This window comes from Triticum aestivum, chromosome 5B, assembly GCF_018294505.1.
Source record: "Triticum aestivum cultivar Chinese Spring chromosome 5B, IWGSC CS RefSeq v2.1, whole genome shotgun sequence".
Lineage (NCBI taxonomy): Eukaryota > Viridiplantae > Streptophyta > Magnoliopsida > Poales > Poaceae > Triticum > Triticum aestivum.
Genome location: NC_057807.1, coordinates 184,227,917 through 184,248,671, shown reverse-complemented (window position 1 = coordinate 184,248,671; position 20,755 = coordinate 184,227,917). Strand labels below are relative to the sequence as shown.

The following is a 20,755-nucleotide window of genomic DNA, read 5'->3' as shown; positions in this document are numbered from 1 at the left end:
CAACTTGTGTCAACTTGTGTGTTTAGAGGTGCCCCTGCCTCAGTATATAAAGGAGCCAAGGGGGGAGGGTGCGCCGGCCAGGAGGAGGAGGCGCAGGAGGAGTCCTACTCCTACCGGGAGTAGGACTCCCCTCCAATCCTATTCCAACTAGGATTCCCAAGGGGGAAAGAGGGAGAGGGGTGGCCGGCCACCTCTCCTAGTCCTAATAGGACTAGGGGAAGGGGGGAGGCGCGCAGCCCCCTTGGGCTGCCCCTTTCTCCTTTCCACTAAGGCCCATGAAGGCCCATGTGGTTCCCGGGGGGTTCCGGTAACCTCCCGGTAACCCGGTAAAATCCCGATTTCACCCGGAACACTTCCGATGTCCAAACATAGGCTTCCAATATATCAATCTTTATGTCTCGACCATTTCGAGACTCCTCGTCATGTCCGTGATCATATCCGGGACTCCGAACAACCTTCGGTACATCAAAATACATAAACTCATAATATAACTGTCATCGTAACCTTAAGCGTGCGGACCCTACGGGTTCGAGAACAATGTAGACATGACCGAGACATGTCTCTGGTCAATAACCAATAGCGGGACCTGGATGCCCATATTGGCTCCTACATATTCTACGAAGATCTTTATCGGTCAGACCGCATAACAACATACGTTGTTCCCTTTGTCATCGGTATGTTACTTGCCCGAGATTCGATCGTCGGTATCCAATACCTAGTTCAATCTCGTTACCGGCAAGTCTCTTTACTCGTTCCGTAATACATCATCTCACAACTAACATATTAGTTGTAATGCTTGCAAGGCTTATGTGATGTGTATTACCGAGAGGGCCCAGAGATACCTCTCCGACAATCGGAGTGACAAATCCTAATCTCGAAATACGCCAACCCAACATCGACCATTGGAGACACCTGTAGTACTCCTTTATAATCACCCAGTTACGTTGTGACGTTTGGTAGTACCCAAAGTGTTCCTCCGGTAAACGGGAGTTGCATAATCTCATAGTCATAGGAACATGTATAAGTCATGAAGAAAGCAATAGCAACATACTAAACGATCGGGTGCTAAGCTAATGGAATGGGTCATGTCAATCAGATCATTCTACTAATGATGTGACCTCGTTAATCAAATAACAACTCTTTGTTCATGGTTAGGAAACATAACCATCTTTGATTAACGAGCTAGTCAAGTAGAGGCATACTAGTGACACTATGTTTGTCTATGTATTCACACATGTATTATGTTTCCGGTAAATACAATTCTAGCATGAATAATAAACATTTATCATGATTATAAGGAAATAAATAATAACTTTATTATTGCCTCTAGGGCATATTTCCTTCACCAATGTCTCCTCATCATAGTCACTAGCGGACTCATATCCACCATCCGCGGTAGCAATCATCACACGCGGAGATTTGCATTCTCTCGCATAATGACCTCCTCCCTTACAACAACGACAAATAATATCACTTGTGTGCCCTGTTGATGCCCTGGAAGAAGAAGAACTCTGTGCAGGCCCGGCAGGTGCGCTCTTGGCAGATAATGGTGGTTGTTCCTGTTTTCTTGTATCACGGCTGTAGGAGGCACCTGATTGAGGTGCTGGTGCAGTTGAAGTAGAAGATGCACGCGGCGTCCATGAGGAAGGTCGGCCTGCAGAAAAGTTAGTTCGCGCCAATGCTTGTCGATCCTGCACTTCACGTTCAGCTTTACAAGCAAGATGGAATAAACGAGTGATATTAGTATACTCCTTATAGTCTAGAATGGTCTGAATCTCTCTATTTAATCCACCCAGAAAACGTGCAAGCATAGCTTCATTCTCCTCAATAATACCACATCGAATCATGCCAGTTTGTAATTCCTGATAATATTCTTCTACAAAAAAATTTCCTTGTCTTAAACGCTGCAATTTTTGAAGCAATTCACGTTGATAATATGGTGGAACCCAACGCGTATGCATAGCGGTTTTCAAAGCAGCCCAAGTAGTTGGAATAGGATATAATCTACAATGTTCAGACCACCAGACACATACAAAACTAGTGAAAGCACAAACAGCAGCAGCAACCCGTCTCTCCTCGGGATATTGTAAACATGTAAAACGTTGTTCAGTTTCTAACTCCCAAGTAAGATATATATCAGGCACATATCTACCCTCAAATTGTGGAATATTCAATTTCAGTTTAGGAATATGGACATCATCTCGTACCTGAGGTGGTGGTGCAGGCCTACCATTACGAATATATACCTGAGGTCGACCTGGTGGTGGTGGTGCTGGTGGCTGCACGTAGTTCGGATTTTGATCGACCTCATCCTCATAATCTCCCACATAATCATCATCCTCCTGGGTACCAGCAGCAGCAGTAGCAGGAGCCAAAGAAGCACCAACAGCAGTAGCAGCGGCACCAGAATTTTGTCCTGGCTCAATAGGAACACGCTGTGCTCGTCCATATTGATTCGGAAGGGGGCGTAGTTGTTGTTGTTGCAGAGGTGCGACAGGTGCAGCCGGTGGTGGAAGACGCGCAAGCAGTTCATTAAATCTGTTATCAAGCTTTGTTTCGAACGTCTTCTCCAGGCCAGTAATCTTCTCCATGGCCTCTTCAAAATTGTTCAGCACATCTTGCACCTGTTCAGTCATCATTTGCTGAAACTTATCATGAAGCTCCTTGTTCGATAAGTTCTCCCAGTCAATCTCGTCGGCTTGTGATTCTGGCATGGTTAGCAGCAATAGAAACACACAAGAATATGATCCTACAGACTACTAAGAAGTTGTGGTGGTGTATCACAAACCCGTCAAGCAAACCTCAAATTCTTACCAGTTCTTACCCAGCAGCAGGTGGTGATCGGCAACCGTTGTAGTCAAAACTTCTCAAAGCTTGGATAGAGCGATTACCAGGGAAAGTCAAACGCACGACGTAGATGTATGTGGAGCTGGGAAGGCTTATAATATGGTAGCAAAAAGGGTCAGCAATAATCAATTCAGAGATGCAAAGTTGAATAAACGCTCAACGACGGTACTGTGCTGGTCCTAGGCTAGACCGTGCTAGAGACGCGAGCCTAGAACACTAACAGAATCACGGCGCTGCACGTAAACAAGGGAAAAGCACACTCTCGAAAAAAAATTTCGCTCTTTTTTTTTGCGCTGCTTTTTTTTGCGCTGCTCTTTTTTTTTGCGAAAAATCACTATAATGGCGAGTGTCTCAAAACTCTTCCCAGGTCAAACTGACAGGATGGGCACGAAATTTTTGTGACCAAAAAAAAAATTGACTGCCTGGACCCAAAAACTGGAAACGGGTCAAAAAAAACTTTCTATAACGGCGACTGTCTCAATACGCTTAGAGACACCTAAAAATAGGATAGCCAGAATTTTTTTTGTCAAGTGCGTTTTCCGAAAATTTGGGGCCTAAACGGAGGGTGGTTTCCGGACTCTTTTTTTTTGGAAACCAACCTCTTCTACGGACGGCAAAAGATTGCTGGAATCCGAAACCTACTCAGACAAGGAAACACGAATCGGAAATTAGATGGATCCCGAAAACAAACCTAATATGCAAGGAACTCGGATTGGTGGTGGAAATATGGTGGTGGTATATGGCAGCGGTGGTGGTAGCGGTGGTAGTATATGGATATGGATCGGTGGTGGTATATGGACACGGATTGGTGGTGGTATATGGATACGGATTCGGAGCGGTGGCGGATAAGCGGTGGTGGTAGATGGCAGGGGCGATGATGATGGTGCGGCGGCGGCGTGACAACTTATGACCAGAACTCGAAACTCTAAAAGACTAGACTCTAAGACCAGCAACTAGACACGACGATGCAACCGCAAATTCAACAAAGCAAAACCCTAAAAGATTATGCAAAGGCTCAGATTGGTTCGGATATGATGAACTAACCCTAATTTTTTTTGTGGCTTTTTCGTGGACTGTAGGTATGAAGAACAGACTCGATCTAAACTACGAAAAACTGTAAAATCTCACCGAGCAACCTGGAAATCTGATACCACTTGATAGAGGCAAAGGTGTCCCGTCTTTCGATGAGATGATGGATATCGCTTTGGTGGCAGTCGACTTTGACGATCCGACTACGAACGTGCGAGGACGTCGCGCCTTAGCAATCGCTAAACCAACTCCAAGAGGTTATTGACCACGCCGGAGCACGATCAACCTGACCACGAGGGTCTGTTTCCTGCGAGCAAACAAAGAACAAGCAAGAAACTGAGATTGCAATCTGGATATTGCGAATATAAGATGAAAGCTTTATTGATCAAGGTGGGGTTCTGTGATGCCTTTGTCTGGTCGTTGAACACAAACGAAGTACGCGAAGTTGCAGCTATGGCAAACTTTTAATCTAAACGAAACCCAAAGTCTAAACGATGCCCTAAGGGCTGTATATATGGAGGAAGAGGGGGGAATTTCGTGGCCCTTGGTGGAGGGGTCCGAAATCAACCCTATCTCTTGTTTCCCCACACATACGGACTCTAAAAATAGCCTATACTTATGTATTTCGAAATTACATGGGCCTGGCCCAATAATAAGGTGACGCAGCACCTAAAATAGCCTCGGGACGAAATTTATGAAGTGGCATCTTGTATATTTCGTCCAAGGCTTCATGCACCCATTATGGTGGCTTCAAAGTCCTGAAATCATCACTTGTAACTCCGTTCTTATTCCCCTTGCGCATGCCATCATCTCCATGCTTGTTCTTGCTCCAATGTTCATCCTTCTCCAAGCTAGGCCCTTCATTTGTAAGCAAAACAAATGTATCCAATTTAGGCAGCATCATATTCTCATGAACATTAGAATCATTACCAAGAAACGAAAGTACCTGGTAATTTAGTTGGCGTGCACGAGCTCTAGTAATTGGTCCAGTATGTATAGCAGCAGGGGTTGTGGGTGTAACAATTGTATTGATGTCCTCATCACCAAGTGGATCTTCTACAAGAGCTCATGCACGTGCTATTCAAAACAGGAGACATCTCACATCTTTGAGCCTTCTATGCATTTGAATGAGATATGGCTTCTACCTCAAAATGGAACTCTATGCGTGCTTAGGCACAATGGCATTGACGCTAAAGAAGCAGAGAAAAAGGACTACCCCTCGGAGCAGTGATACTAGAAGAGGAACCCTGAAGATGAAGGCACAGAAGGTCAAGCGAACCAAGCGCCTAGGAGGTCCCCTGGAGTCTCCGGACCAACCTCCAAGCCAAGCGTGCAAACCTTTGTTGCCCCCAAACCCTGCCCCGGAGGTGGTCGGGAGACACCGTACCACGGACCCCATCAAGACCAACCACCCGGCGGGGTGCAAAGCTACTAATGCCCTTGACCCTCCGAATCCTGGACCCTGCCTACAAGCAATGACTTGGGTGCAGCCCGTGTATCCTCTCCTTCCCACTTTTCCCTCTGTGGCCTAGACTATAAATACTCGTCTCCTACCTCCTCACTAGGGTTAGCGAAGTGTATTAGACAAACTAGAAGAAGACTTTGCTCGTCTATCCTCTCCATTGGAGATCTAGACCTCTAATTGGAGAAGAATCCCAATGGATCATCTAGACCTCTAATTCAAGCCCCCATCTCCCTACTGGATTGGGAAGAACCTACACTTGTTCCTACTTCCCTAGTTGCTATTGGATCTTATGTATCTTGTGAGGACTTGAGGAGTGGATGTGTAATTTGGATCTTGTCTTGTGTTCATCTTTTTCCACCTCCAAGTTGTGAAAGATTGGGAACCTAAGGGATTGGCCGTACATCACCTAGTCTAGCGAGGAGACATTTCGGTTTTCATCCAGTTTTCCTCAGTATACCAAGTAGCCTTTTTTCCATTCTTCTTTTTTGGCACTCTCTTTTATGCGGTGCATTCCTCCTTTCGAATGTTCTTGTAATATTTGGCAGCTGTCCTGCCCACATTCAAAAATGTAGAATGACAACCCACTCGGAACAAGCCAAGCTCTATACAAGCTTTATATGTCAAGCCTGTAGATCTTAACAGGTCTTTGATTCCAGAGAACACATTTAAGAAATAGTCTTTAAACCATATAGAGCATTCCTGATAACAATCACCCCTTTAATTATTTTAGAGCATAGTTGGAATTAACATTGTTCCCCAAAGGAAGACATTGACAAGCAAATGAATTAAGGACAGATCGAGACAGTATCCTGGTTGAACCAAATAAAACAGACTACAATAAACAGATCAGGTATTGTTCCGATTACATGGATACAAAAGAATAGACCAAAACATGCATCTATTATCTGTCGACATACATTCGCAAGTATACAAACAGAACTAAATGTAGACCAACCACTTATAGCGTACCATCTGGATCTGCTATTGGCGACCCTTTTTATCGACTCTTACAAGGGTGTGCATTGTCGTAGCGAGGGTGCCACAGATTTTGCAAGAATTGACACACATCATCTGATCTTGAACACCCACAGTGGCCAGACAACTACGACGAACCAGAAACTCCAAACGTTTGATAATGATACCACCAGCTTATCTGATAGTTGGAATTGAGGAAAAACAGAGTATTTATCACTTGATATTGCCACAGCTCATGAAGTTCCAAAAGACAGAATCATGGAAACTTGGATACTGAACAACATGATATTACGAAGTCAGCTGAGACTACGAGAATCAAGATGTACAAAATTATGAAGGATAACAGGACAGTGATATATAGAAATGGGAAATAACAACGTACAACTTGTTTCTTCACTCCAAAGATTTGAGCAGACGGAATAAGCCAGCCGCTTCCCTTATTCGTGAGAACTCTATGCAGAACGCCTGTACCTCAATGAAAAGATCTTGAACTGCATGTAGAAAACAATGCACAACCATAACTAACGTCTCATGGCATTTAAAAATTGTGAACTGCAACCACTTCAGCTGATGACTTCAACTAGCACTAGCTGGCCCAAAACTAATTATGTAAATACAGTTTATGCTTCTTTCACTAAGAGGGCATCTGCGATTCCCAGAAAATAGGTCAGCTCTTGTCAGAAACAGGGAAAATTTCTACGAATCAAAGAGGCCGTAAATGCAGAACAAAGAAAATATTATTTCATGTAAAAACTGAATACAAGATTTATCTAACCATTCCAAAAGTAACTCGGTTTTACCTAACCATGCAAACAATTAGCACGTGGTTTTACAGATCTACCCAGTATCAACAACATTTCTAGCCACTACGATTTTTCGAGCTCGGAGGCACAATATGGAACTTGATATCCAGTTCATCCAAATGGTTTTTTTATCAAACTCTAATGGTAATTGACCAAAATCAGGTAACCACTAGCTGAAAAATCACTCTATTATGCACGACACTCTTGATGCACGATGATAAGAATGGAAAATCAATTTGATCAAATCAGTAAAAAAACATTTAGAAAAAATGATAAAGCATTTTAGTACAACATGCAACAACAACAACAAAGCCTTTAGTCCCAAACAAGTTGGGGTAGGCTAGAGCTGAAACCCATAAGATCTTGAAAGCAACTCATGGTTCTCGCACGTGGATAGCTAACTTCGGCACCCCTTTCCATGGCTAGTTCTTTGGTGATATTCCAATCCTTCAGATCTTTCTTTACAGACTCCTCCAATGTCAAGTTTGGTCTACCCCAACCTCTCTTGAGATTATCAGCCTGCTTTAGCCGTCCGCTATGCCCTAGAGCTTTTTGGGGCCTACGCTGAATATGGCCAAACCATCACACACGATGTTGGACAAGTTTTTCTTCAATCAGTGCTACCCCAACTCTATCCCGTATATCATCATTCCGGGCACGATCCTTTATTGTGTGGCCATACATCCATCTCAACATGCGCATCTCCATTACACCTAACTGTTGAACATGTCGACTGTTAGTCGGCCAACACTCAGCGCCATACAATATTGCGAATCGCTGTCCAACCTGCCTTTTAGCTTTTATGGCACTCTCGTCACGAAAACGCCAGAAGCTTTGGCGCCACTTCATCCATCCGGCTTTGATTCAATGGCTCACGTTTTCATTGATATCACCATCCTTCTGCAGCATTGACCGCAAATATCGAAAGGTGTCCTTCTGAGGTACCACCTGCCCATCAAGGTTAACCTCCCCCTCGTAAGTAGTACTAAAACCGCACCTCATGTACTCAGTTTTAGTTCTACAGCCGAAAACCTTTTGATTCCAAGGTTTGTCTCCATAGCTCTAACTTTCTATCAACCCCTGTCCGACTGTCCGACTATCATCGACTAGCACCACATCATTGCAAAGAGCATACACCATGAGATATCTCCTTGTATATCCCTTGTGACCTCATCCATCACCAAAGCAAAAAGATAAGGGCTCAAAGCTGTTGTTCGAACACCTGTCACAACATTATCGTACATGTCCTTGATGAGGGTAATGTACATTGTTGGGTCTTTGTGTTTTTCTCCAAGGCCCACCACATGACATTTCGTGGTATCTTATCGTAGGCCTTCTCCAAGTCAATGAACACCATATGCAGGTCCTTCTTTTGCTCCTTGTATCTCTCCATAAGTTGTAGTATCAAGAAAATGGCTTCCATGGTCGACCACCCAGGCATGAAACCAAACTGATTTTTTGTCACGCTTGTCATTCTTCTTAAGCGATGCTAATGACTCCCATATGCATGGATTCTAAATTCCGTAAGGTGCTCTATCTTAGATATTTGATCCATGCTTTTTATACCAAGAGGACAGAAATATATATTTTATAACTAAATGCAAAACCGGCAAGTAGCTAAAGAAAATGTGGATTTTCAACATACTGTACGAGTACAGGAATAAGGCTAAATAAACAAACATCAATTACCTACAACGATGTGCAGTGCAAGAAAGAATGTCAGATAGAATTGTGGAAGCATAGCTGTGCAATAATCATTTATATGAAGTAAAAGTAGAGGTGGGGCAGCAGGGGTACAGTTCTGTTATCATACTCTTGAATCATTATGGATCAGGAAGGCAAAATTAAATAGTTAATAATCAATGAGAACTCAATAATATAAATGACAGTGTATAGATTAAAATCTCTGTAAAGCACACAGAACATGCTCACCGTTAATAATCTGATTTCGGATGAGGCTCTGGAGGAAAACACAAACCAATCTCACCAGTCTGTTCTGCATGTACTTATCCTGCAAGGAAAAATGATTGTACGTAACGAATTTGGCGATATTTGAATCTTTACCAAGTGACATGACCGTTACAAAATCATTAGCCTCTAAGCGAACAAAGATTTTCTTATGAGTAAACAATGTTTAATAAGTACACAAATTATTCATCAGTGATGCAAAAAGTAGAATAAGAGCTGCCAATTACACATGGGTTAGCAAAAATAGCTGTCAATTATGCAAGCATTTAACTCACAAAACAAGACAGTGGCTTATTCAGTTACTCACATGGGCAAAATAACCTGAACTACTCTCTGTGTACCACAGTAACTAACCACATCCCAATATGTGCATAGACAAGGAATCATTAAATATATTAACTTACATAACACAATAGCCTAGCCACTTTCGAAGCATTCAAGTAGGCGCAAAGACTGGAAATATAGCAATAACCTCTCCTTTGATTTTCTTTTTCCATGGAAAACAAATTTCAAACGGTTCAAAGCGAATGTCCTGAGGCCGATGACAGTAATAGTGAAATAGAGGGAGTGACTGAATAAAAGCTAATCAACATGCCAAGGTTTAATATCCCCATGGGAAAATGCAAATAAGGTTAAATTGTGTAACTATAGGCTCGAATCTTTACCTCATAATAAAGTAAAGAAGATTTCATAGTTCTCCATATGTTGATTTCTTGATATATTTTTACTATTCAAGGTGGTACTATCTGTTTCGCTGCGTTTGATGTTCGATTTTCGTTGTCCTGTATCCATGCTCAAAATTGAGTCCGTCGTAGATTGATTGTACATCGAATCGAATAATCCCACCTTGCTTCAATGAATCGAATCTCACCAATTCAAATACGTCCCAGGTTATCCCTTGCATCAACCAGCCTCGTCAAGAATCAAGAAAAACACATGAGAACAGTGAAGAGGCCGATAAGAAGCACAGGCAAAGGCTGGACCGTGGTCTGCTCAAGAAGAGATTGGTGGGGTGGTCGAATGCCACGGCGGGGCCAGAAGATGAAGGCGCGCGGGAGACAAGGCAGCGACGAAGGTGGTCAGAGGAGGGTACAGGGGCTCAAAGTTCTGGCGCAGGTTGCCGACGCCACAGCTACAGGAGGCTAAGCCGGCGCTCGGGGCGACCAGACAGGGGAGGTGCTGGCGCAGCGAAGAGCTCGCCGGCCAACGCTGCGGCTACAGGAGGCGACGCAGTCGCTCGGGATGCCGGCCAGAGGTTGTGGAGGGTGTGCTAGCGGGGTAAAGAGCTTGCCGGCGAGGCTAAGGAGGTGTGAGGCGCACGATCTCTGCGCAGCTGTGCGGTGCGTGTGTGGCGGCACGTGAGGGAAGAGACGAGGGAGGGAGTGAGGATCAGGCTTTTTTTTAGGAAGTGGGGATCGGGCTATTTTTAGTGGGAGCTAGCTGGGCCTGGTGGGCCCGTTCCCAAAGGCTTAGGGAGAGAGAAAAGATTTGGTGCCGGCCCAGTCAAACAGAAAAAACAGTTTCCATATTTAAAAAAACAGAAAACAAAAGAAAAAACAGAAAATGGAAAAAGGAAAAAGTAGGATCCACAAATTACAAAAACATCCATAACTTTATTATAAATTACAACACAAATGTTTGGAAGGTTCGAATTTAATTCAAATTGGCAACATGACAAGTAATACAAAATCCAATTCACGCAAACATCCATAACTTTATTACAAAGTACAAATAGGTAATGGGCTGTTATGACATTGAAGGGGAGGAGGCCGTATATATGCACGCGTAAGATATATTTTCTATGCAAAGCTTTTTTTTTACTCCGTGTGCACCTGATCAGAGTTAATTGCAGCTGATGGTGGTTTCTTTGTTTGGTGACATGAGTCACATGACCAAACACGGCAGTTAAGAATGCTTGGGGAGGCGACTTGGGGGCTTGGGGCGGATCGCACGCGACTGGTTGATCGGCCTTCATGCGGCCACGATAAATAGATGTATAAACTCTAAATTTGTGAGGTCTGCTTGAGCTAGAGCTTTGTCATCTATGCAACATATATATGTATTTAGATCTACAATACATATATATATATAGTGTTACTATTCATCACCCAGGGTGCAGAAAAAGTTATTCTTCACCCGAGGTAATCTTACGATCATTTCATAAATAAATTATGTTTCAAATATAAATAGTTACGGTCATATTGATTCATTGTGTAAAATTTGGCATAAAAAAAAAGGGCAGAATACCTATGTTTTTACATTTGTAATTTACGTAATATAAAATATTTTTTACGGCAATTATATATTTTCTTACGTTCTCTTTTTACGTCTAAAATAAGACAAAATTTACGAAACGTAAAATTACGGTGCATTGATGTTAAAATAGAGGGGGGGTGAAGAATAACTATATATATATGAAGCACATATGCCCGTGCGTTGCAACGGAGGGAAAATAGTATGCATTTAAAGTTAGTGAGAATTATATGTGCAAGCAAAACCCTATGTGCACATGAAAAAGGAACATTTAGCTTCTCGGTTTCGCCTGGTGTGAAATAACCAATCGCTATTTTTCCATTCATTGATCGAGGGCATTTAAGAGTTTTGTTACGTCCCCTGTTCAAGAATTCATCCGATTAACCAGCTAACTTGCCGATTAATCCCTACTCGTAGGGTCACCGAGTAGCCTATAAACCGATAAATCATCCGATTAATTGATTAAATAGCCGATTAACTTGCCAATTAGCGGATTAATCGCCTACTCACCAGCCAACCGAGCAGCTACCAGTTAACGATTTCCTCGACAATGGTTACGTCGTCGTACGCCAGAGAAGGCCCATGAGTTATTCAATCTACTTTTCCTTTCAATTGAGGAGATTTAAAGGTATGAAGTTTCTGAATATTGTAGGAAACATAAACCATTTTTTAAATCCTGAACAGTTTTTTGAAAATGATGTACACTTTCAGAAAAACGCAAACAAAAATTGAAACGGGAACATCTTTTAAAATTCACGAACATTTTTTGAAAACACAACCTTTTTCATAAAAATTAGCACGTGCCCACAAATTTTTTTTCCATTATAGCCTACCAGCATATTGTCTTTTATTGGCACGTGCAAGTTACCTCCGGCAATAATTTGTGGAGTCCCTCGTTCTGCTCATGATTCTCGAGACAACTTCCTTATTCTCACACAACCTCCTTATTTCCGGACAACTTAGAGACTTATAAAAACTGGTGTGATTTAGTATAAAATTCCAAGATGGGACTGTTCCTATCATAATTGCAAGCTAGCTGAGTTGGTTTTATCTGTCGGCATAATAGGGAAGGTTCATAGTTCAATCCCCTCGTGCCCTTTATCTTTTGCTGCTCGTCCGTCCGAAAGAAAAAGAAACACGTGGTAGGTCCAGTTTGGCCCACCCCAAGGATAACCGAAATAATTAGGGAACTACGTGTAGAATAGACGGAACAAAATCTATACATATTTTTTTTTCATTTCTTAGGGCAGCTGCGTGGGAGCTACTATATGACGCTAGTTGCGTCAAATAGCGCATGGGATGCACAACAGTTAGCGTCTGGGCCAGCCCACTGGCAGGCACCAAAATAACATGTGTTTGCAAGGCACGAGTAATAATCCAAAAAAATGACGTGTTGAACGATTGAACACATGACCTTAAAGACCCGACCATGTGCCACTAGCCACGGCAACAAACGCCTAAAGCTAACCAATGGCCAGCGCGAATATTTAAGCAACGTCGGATTTAAAATATTTTTTGAACTTTTTTAAAAATATGAATTGCTAAATATTCTTAGAAATGTGAGCATTTTTTGAAATTACAAACAATGTTTTAATATCCTGTCCATTTGGAAAAAAACATGAACAAAATTTGAAAAAATTCGTTTTCTAAAGACATCGACCTTTTATCAAAACCCAAATATTTTTTTAATTTGTGACCGACTTTTGAAAGTGGACATGTTTTGAACATTCTGAACAATTTTATAAATTGTGTTTTTAAACGCAGACATTATTTTGAATCTGTGAACATTTTACTAAAACAATAATATATTTCAAATTTTGATTATTTTTTAAAATACATGTTTTTTAAATCCCAAACAATTTTGTAATATTTCTGAATCTGAAAAAAATTGGAACGAGAAAATCAATTAATTTTCTAAACATTTTTAAAAAGGGGAAGACAATATTGTAATTCGAAAATTTGACAAAAATTCAAATTCTGAACTTTTTTTTGAATTACGAAATAAGGTAAAAATAAAAATAAATTTGGACAAAAAAACAAAACAGGCCGGCCAGTCTTGGGCGCCCTGGGTGAACTCCAACTATCTACCGCATAGGGCGAGAAATAGGCCTTTTGCGGCTACATGGGGAACGGATGAAAAACTGGAGAAACGCACCTTGCTTTATTAGTAAAAAAAAAGGTATAGCTATAGATTAGACTAGAAGAACAGTGAAGAGATGGATAGCACGCCGACGAGTTAGTTGACTGACTTGTGAGGAGTTAGTGAGAAAATACTAGAAGATTATGTATTTATTTCATACTCCCTCCGTTCCTAAATATAAGTCTTTGTAGAGATTTCACTATAAACCGCATACGGATGTATATAGATGCATTTTATGTTTAGATTCATTCATTTTGCTCCGTATGTAGTCCACCTAATAGAATCTCTACAAAGACTTATATTTAGGAACGGAGGGAGTACAATACTAGGTATAATAGGCCAGTAATTTCCCCATGCATGCGTTTTAGTCTATGAAGCAGATTTTTTTTAACATAATCACATTGTTTTGCTGCTTTGATGATTGATTTTCGTACATGTAAACAACCATGTAGTTATTTACTGTTAGAGTTCATGCACAAGCAAAAGGTTTCACTTAGATTCACCTTATTATTGTCTTAGTTGTTGCCTCCATTATTTACTGTTGGGAAGCCTGAATTTAGTGTTCAAGGAAAAGGCAATGTACATATGTTTTTGGATAAACATATGACTACAAGTCAGAAGTTGTTATAGACATGCAACAGAAGATTTCATTGCATCAAGCAAACAAACTTCAAATGTGCATGTCACTTATTTTTGGATACCCGTTACTGAAATCACCCCCCCCCCCACACACACACACACACGCACACACCCCTATAGTTGACCTCTTATGCTGTTGCATCAGTTTTTAGCAGGATTTAGAATGTGATGCAAGGTGGACATCACTGCCACCGTCTATGAGGACAGAAAGGAATATAAGCGGAAATACATGTGGGGTATTGTGTTGAAATAAAGAACGGAGACAAATGTGTATTGGAGAGGAGGGATGGGCTGTGATATGTTTTCTTCTCCCGTTGCAACGCACAAGAAACTTCAAATGTGCATGTCACTTATTACTGAATTTCCACCACAATAGTTGACCACTTATGTTCTTGCATCAGATTTTTTATAAGGACTGAGACAAGTGTGTATTGGCGAGGATGGATGGGCTGTGATTTGTTTTCTTCTTCCGTTGCAACGCACAGGCATTTTTTGCTAGTAAGTATTAACACAATATCATGTAACCATCAATTTGAATGAGTTATTCTGCAAATATACACCATCGCTCCAATTAATTATGTCATCAATTTCTAATTGAATGAATTGGAAGAACAAGAACAAACCTTAATGTTTTGACAAGATTGAATACAATTTGAGATGTATTCGTGGACAAATCCTGTCGGGAGTTCAACCGCAGTAGTAAGTCTGTTTACAACTTCCATCGAATGCAGGCTCATCTCCATGTGCACAAGAACATCAAAATAACTAAAAGGAGGAGGATCAGTACTAAGATAGAGGAAGCTGGCGCAGAGGCAGAGGCGATCACAATTTCACGATAACAGAACATGCCTGAGAAAAGAAACAGACATTACCCTGCAATGTCAGGAGAGTTCATAAGCTTCGAAAGAAGCTCTACAGCAATGAGTGGATTATGCTCAACAAGGTCCTGAAACCATAGAAAAATATGTCAGACGAAATACATTAAAAGTGTGAGGAGATCAATATTGTCAAGAGTATACATACTGGAAGTTTCTGTGGAGTCATCCCACAGTGATAGACTAGCTTAGAGTCCTTCACCAATTCTATAACAACTTGCTGTGAAAAGCTGCGAATAAATTAGGCTTGTACCATATGAAAATATGTTGCACGCAAATGAATGTGTTTGCACGAGAAAAAAGGGTGCTGAAAGACATGGTGCCATAGCATTATCCAGCATCAGGCTGAATAACTTGAAGATTCAAGAGAACGCAAAGAATCTTTGGAAATACTACAGCTGCCTAAATATTTAAAACACTCATTTCTCCCTAAATTGATATAGCAGAAATACTAGAATGGAGCAGCGAACCTCCTGTTGAGCAGGTACAAGTGGACCTTTTAAGGCTCTGGCAATCAAATCACGGATCGCAGCCCCACGACTCGTTTCAGCACACATGCTATAATCCCATAATAGCTCATGATTGTTGTCAGGATTCAGCCACTGTAGCTGTATTTTCAGAGCAAGTACAGTCATATTAACAATAGAACTGGTATGAAAATACAACTCTTGGCTGAATATGTTACCTCCCCATCAAGTATATGAAGTCTTGGGGGGTTCGGCCGTATCCATTGGGGACCCAGTCTTCCCCATGATTTTTCTTGGAGTAAAGCAACAAGAGCAGAATCTCTATCATCGGAAGTAGATTTTTGTTTGCTTCCAGGCGCTGATATCCTAGAAAATGATGTGATTTTAAAAAGTAACAAGTTCATAAGGAAAAGCCCAAGAAGAAATAACAAGCAGCACATTCTAACTTTGTGGAGGCAGCTGAGCATACATACTCTGATGAATTGGCACAACTCTGAGGTATATCTGGATCTGGTATAGCACATCTAACAGTAGCGCTTCTGAAACTACTAACTTGAGGCTGAGGCTGTACAATACTCCTGCAGAATTGCTTCTCAAGGTGTTCCCGTGGCAATAAGGCCTAAATAAACAGATGACCCTGAGTTAAGAGGCCGTTAATATTGGAAATAATCTACATATAGTTTACATCAACTATATTCAATCAGTTCCTTTATTAAACAACAGTTTAACAGTCTACCTGTGATGCAGAAACAGGCCCATTTACGTAATCTACAGCTGACTTTTGCAGCACCTGACAAAATAGAGCACCGCCAAACTTAGCATAGATTGACAAACTACACTTGTCGACAAGGATAAATCAAGAGATAACTATATCAAGGCCCCACTGGATATTTTATTATATCATAGGTATTTTATGGACAAGTCAAAGAGCAGAAGAAAAGACCTCATTGTTATTGTCTCCGCTGGCCGAAGTCAACAAAAGTTGGACAAATGCTTGTTCTGATTTATCTGATGATTCATCACAAGCTGCCTGTTGATAACAAATATCAAAACTTCAAGAATGATAAACAGCTAATCTCATGCCAACAAGCTCTCCATTGCCCTCCTGACGCCGTGGATGATCTGGAAGCAGCGCAACAATGCATATTCGACAGTGCCCAACCTCTTGTCCCAGTCCTGGTCTCTAGGATCAAGGACAAAGCCGAGCAATGGGCACGAGCTGGTGCTCGTGGCTTGCGGGTCATCTTACCCACCACCTGGGATGTACACTAGTTTTCTACCGATCCGGCATGAACTTCGCCTCTTAGGAGGATTGTAAATAACCTTCTATCTTTCCAATGCAATGAAACGCAAGTCCTTTGCGTTTTCCCAGAAAAAAAAAGAAAAAAAAATGCCAACAAGCTGAAGGGTAATGGATTTCAAAAGGTATTCAATTTGGCAGTTCTTCCATTGTTGCCATCGCATTTTTTTTCAAAAGAAAGCTATATCCACTGGTCACAGAGGCAAAGAAGCAGCTGCTTCAAAATTATAAAATCATGCTGAACTATGCACTTGGACAGGTTGGTGTCAACTCAAGAAGAGTAGTGCAACCACAATTCACTCATTCGAATAAGATTGCGCACAATCCCCATAAATTAGCCAAATTAACTGTTCTAAAAGATCAGGACGCTTCTACTCGCCATAATTCCGTAAACAGAAGAATCCCAAAAGAAGCCATTGATCTTACAGTGTAAGGCATTCAGACTAACAAGCTAAGCTAGACAGTGCGAAATTATATGTTGTGGCCCAAGAAGAGATCAGCAAGAGCTCAAACTATTCTCAGTGTTGGATAAGAGACTTTGATCTGATGTTCAAAATATCAACTTCTGGAGTTCAAATTCAAAACTCAAAAGAACGGCCATAAAATCCAGTGGAGCAGCTAGAAGCAACATCAAAGTTTATATTTTGGGCTACAGTACTAACATGAGGACTGAAATGCAAGGATTCAAGGGTCCTTATGTTAGAAGCTAAAGCCAGATATTGAGTAAAGGGAACCTGGCAATATTATAGAAGGCGGAAGACAAAGTGCAAACTACTCCCTCCGTTCCTAAATAGTTGTCTTTTTAGAGGTTTCAAATGGACTATCACATACGGATGTATATAGACATATTTTAGAGTGTAGATTCACTCATTTTGCTACGTATGTAGTCACTTGTTGAGCTCTCTAGAAAGACAAATATTTAGGAACGGAGGGAGTATAAGACTAATTTCAAGGAAGGAATCCAAAGTCAAAATGGATTCAATAACAAACAATCCTCCAATTCGCACAACCATTTCCCTGAAGGCAACACATGAAATTGCAAATGAAACTTGGTTGCCAGATCAGAAACTACAACAGACAATAATACATGATGTGTTATGCTAGCGTAAAATATCCCTTAACTATAAGCATAAAATTAGTCGCTCACTTAAGCACGCCTGGGCGCTGCGCAGAGGCAAAATGCCTCACTTTGGCCCTGGGCGGTAGAATAGGTGGCCGGTGAGGTGCTTTGGTGGTGATGGCATTGGGTAAGGAGAGGCAACAGCGGGAGAGATGCGACCGGAAGACTGATGTCTGGAAGGCAGCAGGCGAAAGAAAGAGATAGAGGAGAGCAAATGGACAGTTCAGATTAGAGCATGTAGACGGTTCAGATTGGGTTGGCATGCTAGGGTTCCATAGTGGACTTCAATGGGTCAATGCTGTAGAGCTGAAAGATGCTCTGAAAAATAAATGTGTGCCATATCCGTACAAAAATGCACCCAGCCGCCCCTGCTATCATGTCTGCACAAACGCCGGCACGCGTCGAGCTAGGCGCTAGGCAGAGGCAAAATGCTCGCCTAACGTCTTGCACTTAATTTTTCTTTGACTATACGACAATAAACTATCAAAAACTTTATGATTCATGCCCTAGCAATCATAAACATATCAAAGAAGCTTTGCAAGTTCACATATTTATGTTTTACATATGTTGGAGGGGAGGAATGGAAGTTTGTCCATAATGATCTAAATCACACATAATTGGAAAACAAGGTTTTGAACTTACATTTAACAGCAGAGGAACATAGGGATTTACTGGCTGTGAGGAATAGCTCTGATGAAGAATTGCAAATGCGATTAGACGACCGGTTGCATGAAGCATTTTCTTGTCCTAGTCAAATAGATAAAATAACACATCAAACTTCAAACTCCATTTGTTCTGTGAAACAGAGGAGGTAAACAGACATCTCCATATTAATTACTATTACAAACAAGATACATTAGTAAGAAATTCTTCAAAAATGTCAAACAGACATTACAAAGTCTGTCAGTCACTATATGTAGCAGCAACAAGCTTAGGTGAAACACCTTGATGGTTGCAATGTTTTAGAGGCCTACAGCTGCTACTGCTATGGAACCACTGTTCAGGACCATATCAGTCAGGGGCTGAGAAGGGTTAATCAGCGAATCAGCCATTTAGCTGAATATATCGGTAACCCATTTACCGGTAGGTTAACTCGGGTCATATCTATATATCTGAGGCTACATAGCAACATGCATTGTACTGAATGTCTAAATATGCAATCATAGGCTACATAGCAACACGGAAGAGTGTTACCTTGATGTTCTGATGATGTCCAAATATACATATAAGAGCAGCAGCAGCAACAACAACAACAACAACACAGCAGTAGTAATTGTACATCACTATCTAACATCAAAGGAGAGCAGCACAACAACAATACTTCTTGTACATTACTGACATAGGAGAGTAGTTTTTTGGCCAAAATATGTGCCCGGTTAATCGCTCCAACCGATAATTCGGTCTAACAACAGATAAATCAACTTGTCAGACAGATTAACTGGGCCTCCCAGTTAATGGGCCGAATAGACCTTTTCTCGTATCGGAGGGGAGCCGAATAGCAGTTAACTACAGTTAATAGGCCGATATTTGTAACAATGTATGGAACAATTCAGGTCACAGACTTTTTAGATTTTTACGTGGGCAACTTGTTGGGAATTATTTTTGATGATCCATTAGTGCGCTTGAAGAAAAAACAATTAATACATAAGATGGTAATGAAGTATTTTTAGCCTCTTATTTTCCTTTTCACTACAAGAAACGTCCGCAAATCTTATGGCATCCTAAGGATACCTAAGCAAACAAATCAGACACAGCACACTGATCACCAAGTATTTGCTTGATTCTACCATGAATACAAACCGCTGCCGTGCAATGTAATACAAAATCTCAGCGGTGCTATATCTTTAGAAGACACTGTGCAGCTATAGCAGTAAACTCCAAATGGAGTCTCAGACAACTAGTAAACTTATTGCCACCTACAAATCCATTAAAATTCGATTCTACTTTGAAACAGGAGACATAGTGACCTCCGAGGCTGCAAATCTAGGCCTAACCCAGTCAAGTGAATGTGAAACTCTCAGCCACCCTGGGCACAGCAAAACGCACTAAATCTAACCACCCAGCACAAACGCTAAGCAAACCAGACCAAACAAGTGCCCGATCCATTCATCGCAAAGAGGTCTCCGACCCAATCTGGCGAACGAAACAAGCTAGCTCTCGCATCGCGGGGAGCTGGATGAGTCTCACGGGAGCGTACGAGGGGGGGGAGGGCGGGTGGGTGGGGGGTGGGGGGAGGAGGAGGAGGGTTGTGGCTTGCCTCTAGGAGGAAGCAGAGCGTAGCGCCGACGCGGAGGCGGCGCTCGCGGGGGAAGCGCGCGAGGAAGTCGGCTACAACGTCGGCCAGCGGGCGCGCAGCGGATGCGAGCAGCGCCAGGAGGCCTGCCCGCTCCTCCGGACGCAGCGTAGGGACGGGGGCGTCCACCGACATGGCCGTCGCTGTGGCGGTGGTCGGCGGCGAGATTTTTGTAGTTTTGGTTTTTCCCCTCTCGGGTGAGAGATTCGGGGACAGTGGGGGGAGTAGGCGACTTGAGGATGTGGATCGGACGGCCTGTTATATATACTAGCAAACATATCCGTAAGTTGCAACATGAGAACAAAATTCACCCCAAACACAAACTTGACCACATCAGCAAAATCCTTGAAAAATATGTATGTGTTTGCAACTGTAATCATTAACGAGCAAGATAATATCATATTTGGAATTATATTTTTCTGATGGATTTTCATGTATGACATGTTAGATTTGGAGTTAGAGTTTGCAAGATATAAATAGTTTAAAAAGTACTTGATCTTTCCAAAAGAAATGCAAAAGAAAAAGGGAGTAGGGTGATATATTTGTTTGCACATACAAATATATATTATTTGTTTGCAACT

At 41.7% G+C, this 20,755-nt stretch overlaps 1 protein-coding gene across 2 annotated transcripts; it reads right to left on the bottom strand.

The window, feature by feature from the left end:
• Positions 1–6,110: 6,110 nt before the first annotated feature.
• LOC123110968 (CCR4-NOT transcription complex subunit 11) lies at positions 6,111–20,419 on the bottom strand. Of its 2 annotated transcripts, none has more exons than XM_044531627.1 (13): positions 20,139–20,419; positions 18,524–18,628; positions 16,405–16,491; positions 16,198–16,251; positions 15,935–16,080; positions 15,680–15,827; positions 15,465–15,602; positions 15,143–15,214; positions 14,992–15,065; positions 14,743–14,884; positions 9,052–9,130; positions 6,699–6,807; positions 6,111–6,589 (listed from the first exon to the last, which is right to left on the bottom strand). In XM_044531627.1, exons 1-12 carry the CDS (start codon positions 20,307–20,309, stop codon positions 6,710–6,712), a joined length of 1,314 nt encoding a protein of 437 aa, XP_044387562.1. In that variant the 5' UTR covers positions 20,310–20,419; the 3' UTR covers positions 6,111–6,589; positions 6,699–6,709. The 2 variants fall into 2 exon arrangements, with proteins under 2 accessions (XP_044387562.1, XP_044387561.1); XM_044531626.1 differs by having other exon boundaries at positions 6,111–6,494.
• Positions 20,420–20,755: the final 336 nt, after the last annotated feature.

What these genes read in the sequence shown, in the direction of transcription:
- LOC123110968 (XM_044531627.1), bottom strand. Translation starts at nt 20,309, where the DNA reads ATGTCGGTGGACGCCCCCGTCCCTACGCTGCGTCCGGAGGAGCGGGCA. An exon ending in CGCTCTGCTTCCTCCTAGAG is followed by an intron (nt 18,629 to 20,138) that starts GCAAGCCACAAC and finishes CTATTTGACTAG; the next exon opens with GACAAGAAAATGCTTCATGC. An exon ending in TTCATATACTTGATGGGGAG is followed by an intron (nt 15,603 to 15,679) that starts GTAACATATTCA and finishes CTGAAAATACAG; the next exon opens with CTACAGTGGCTGAATCCTGA.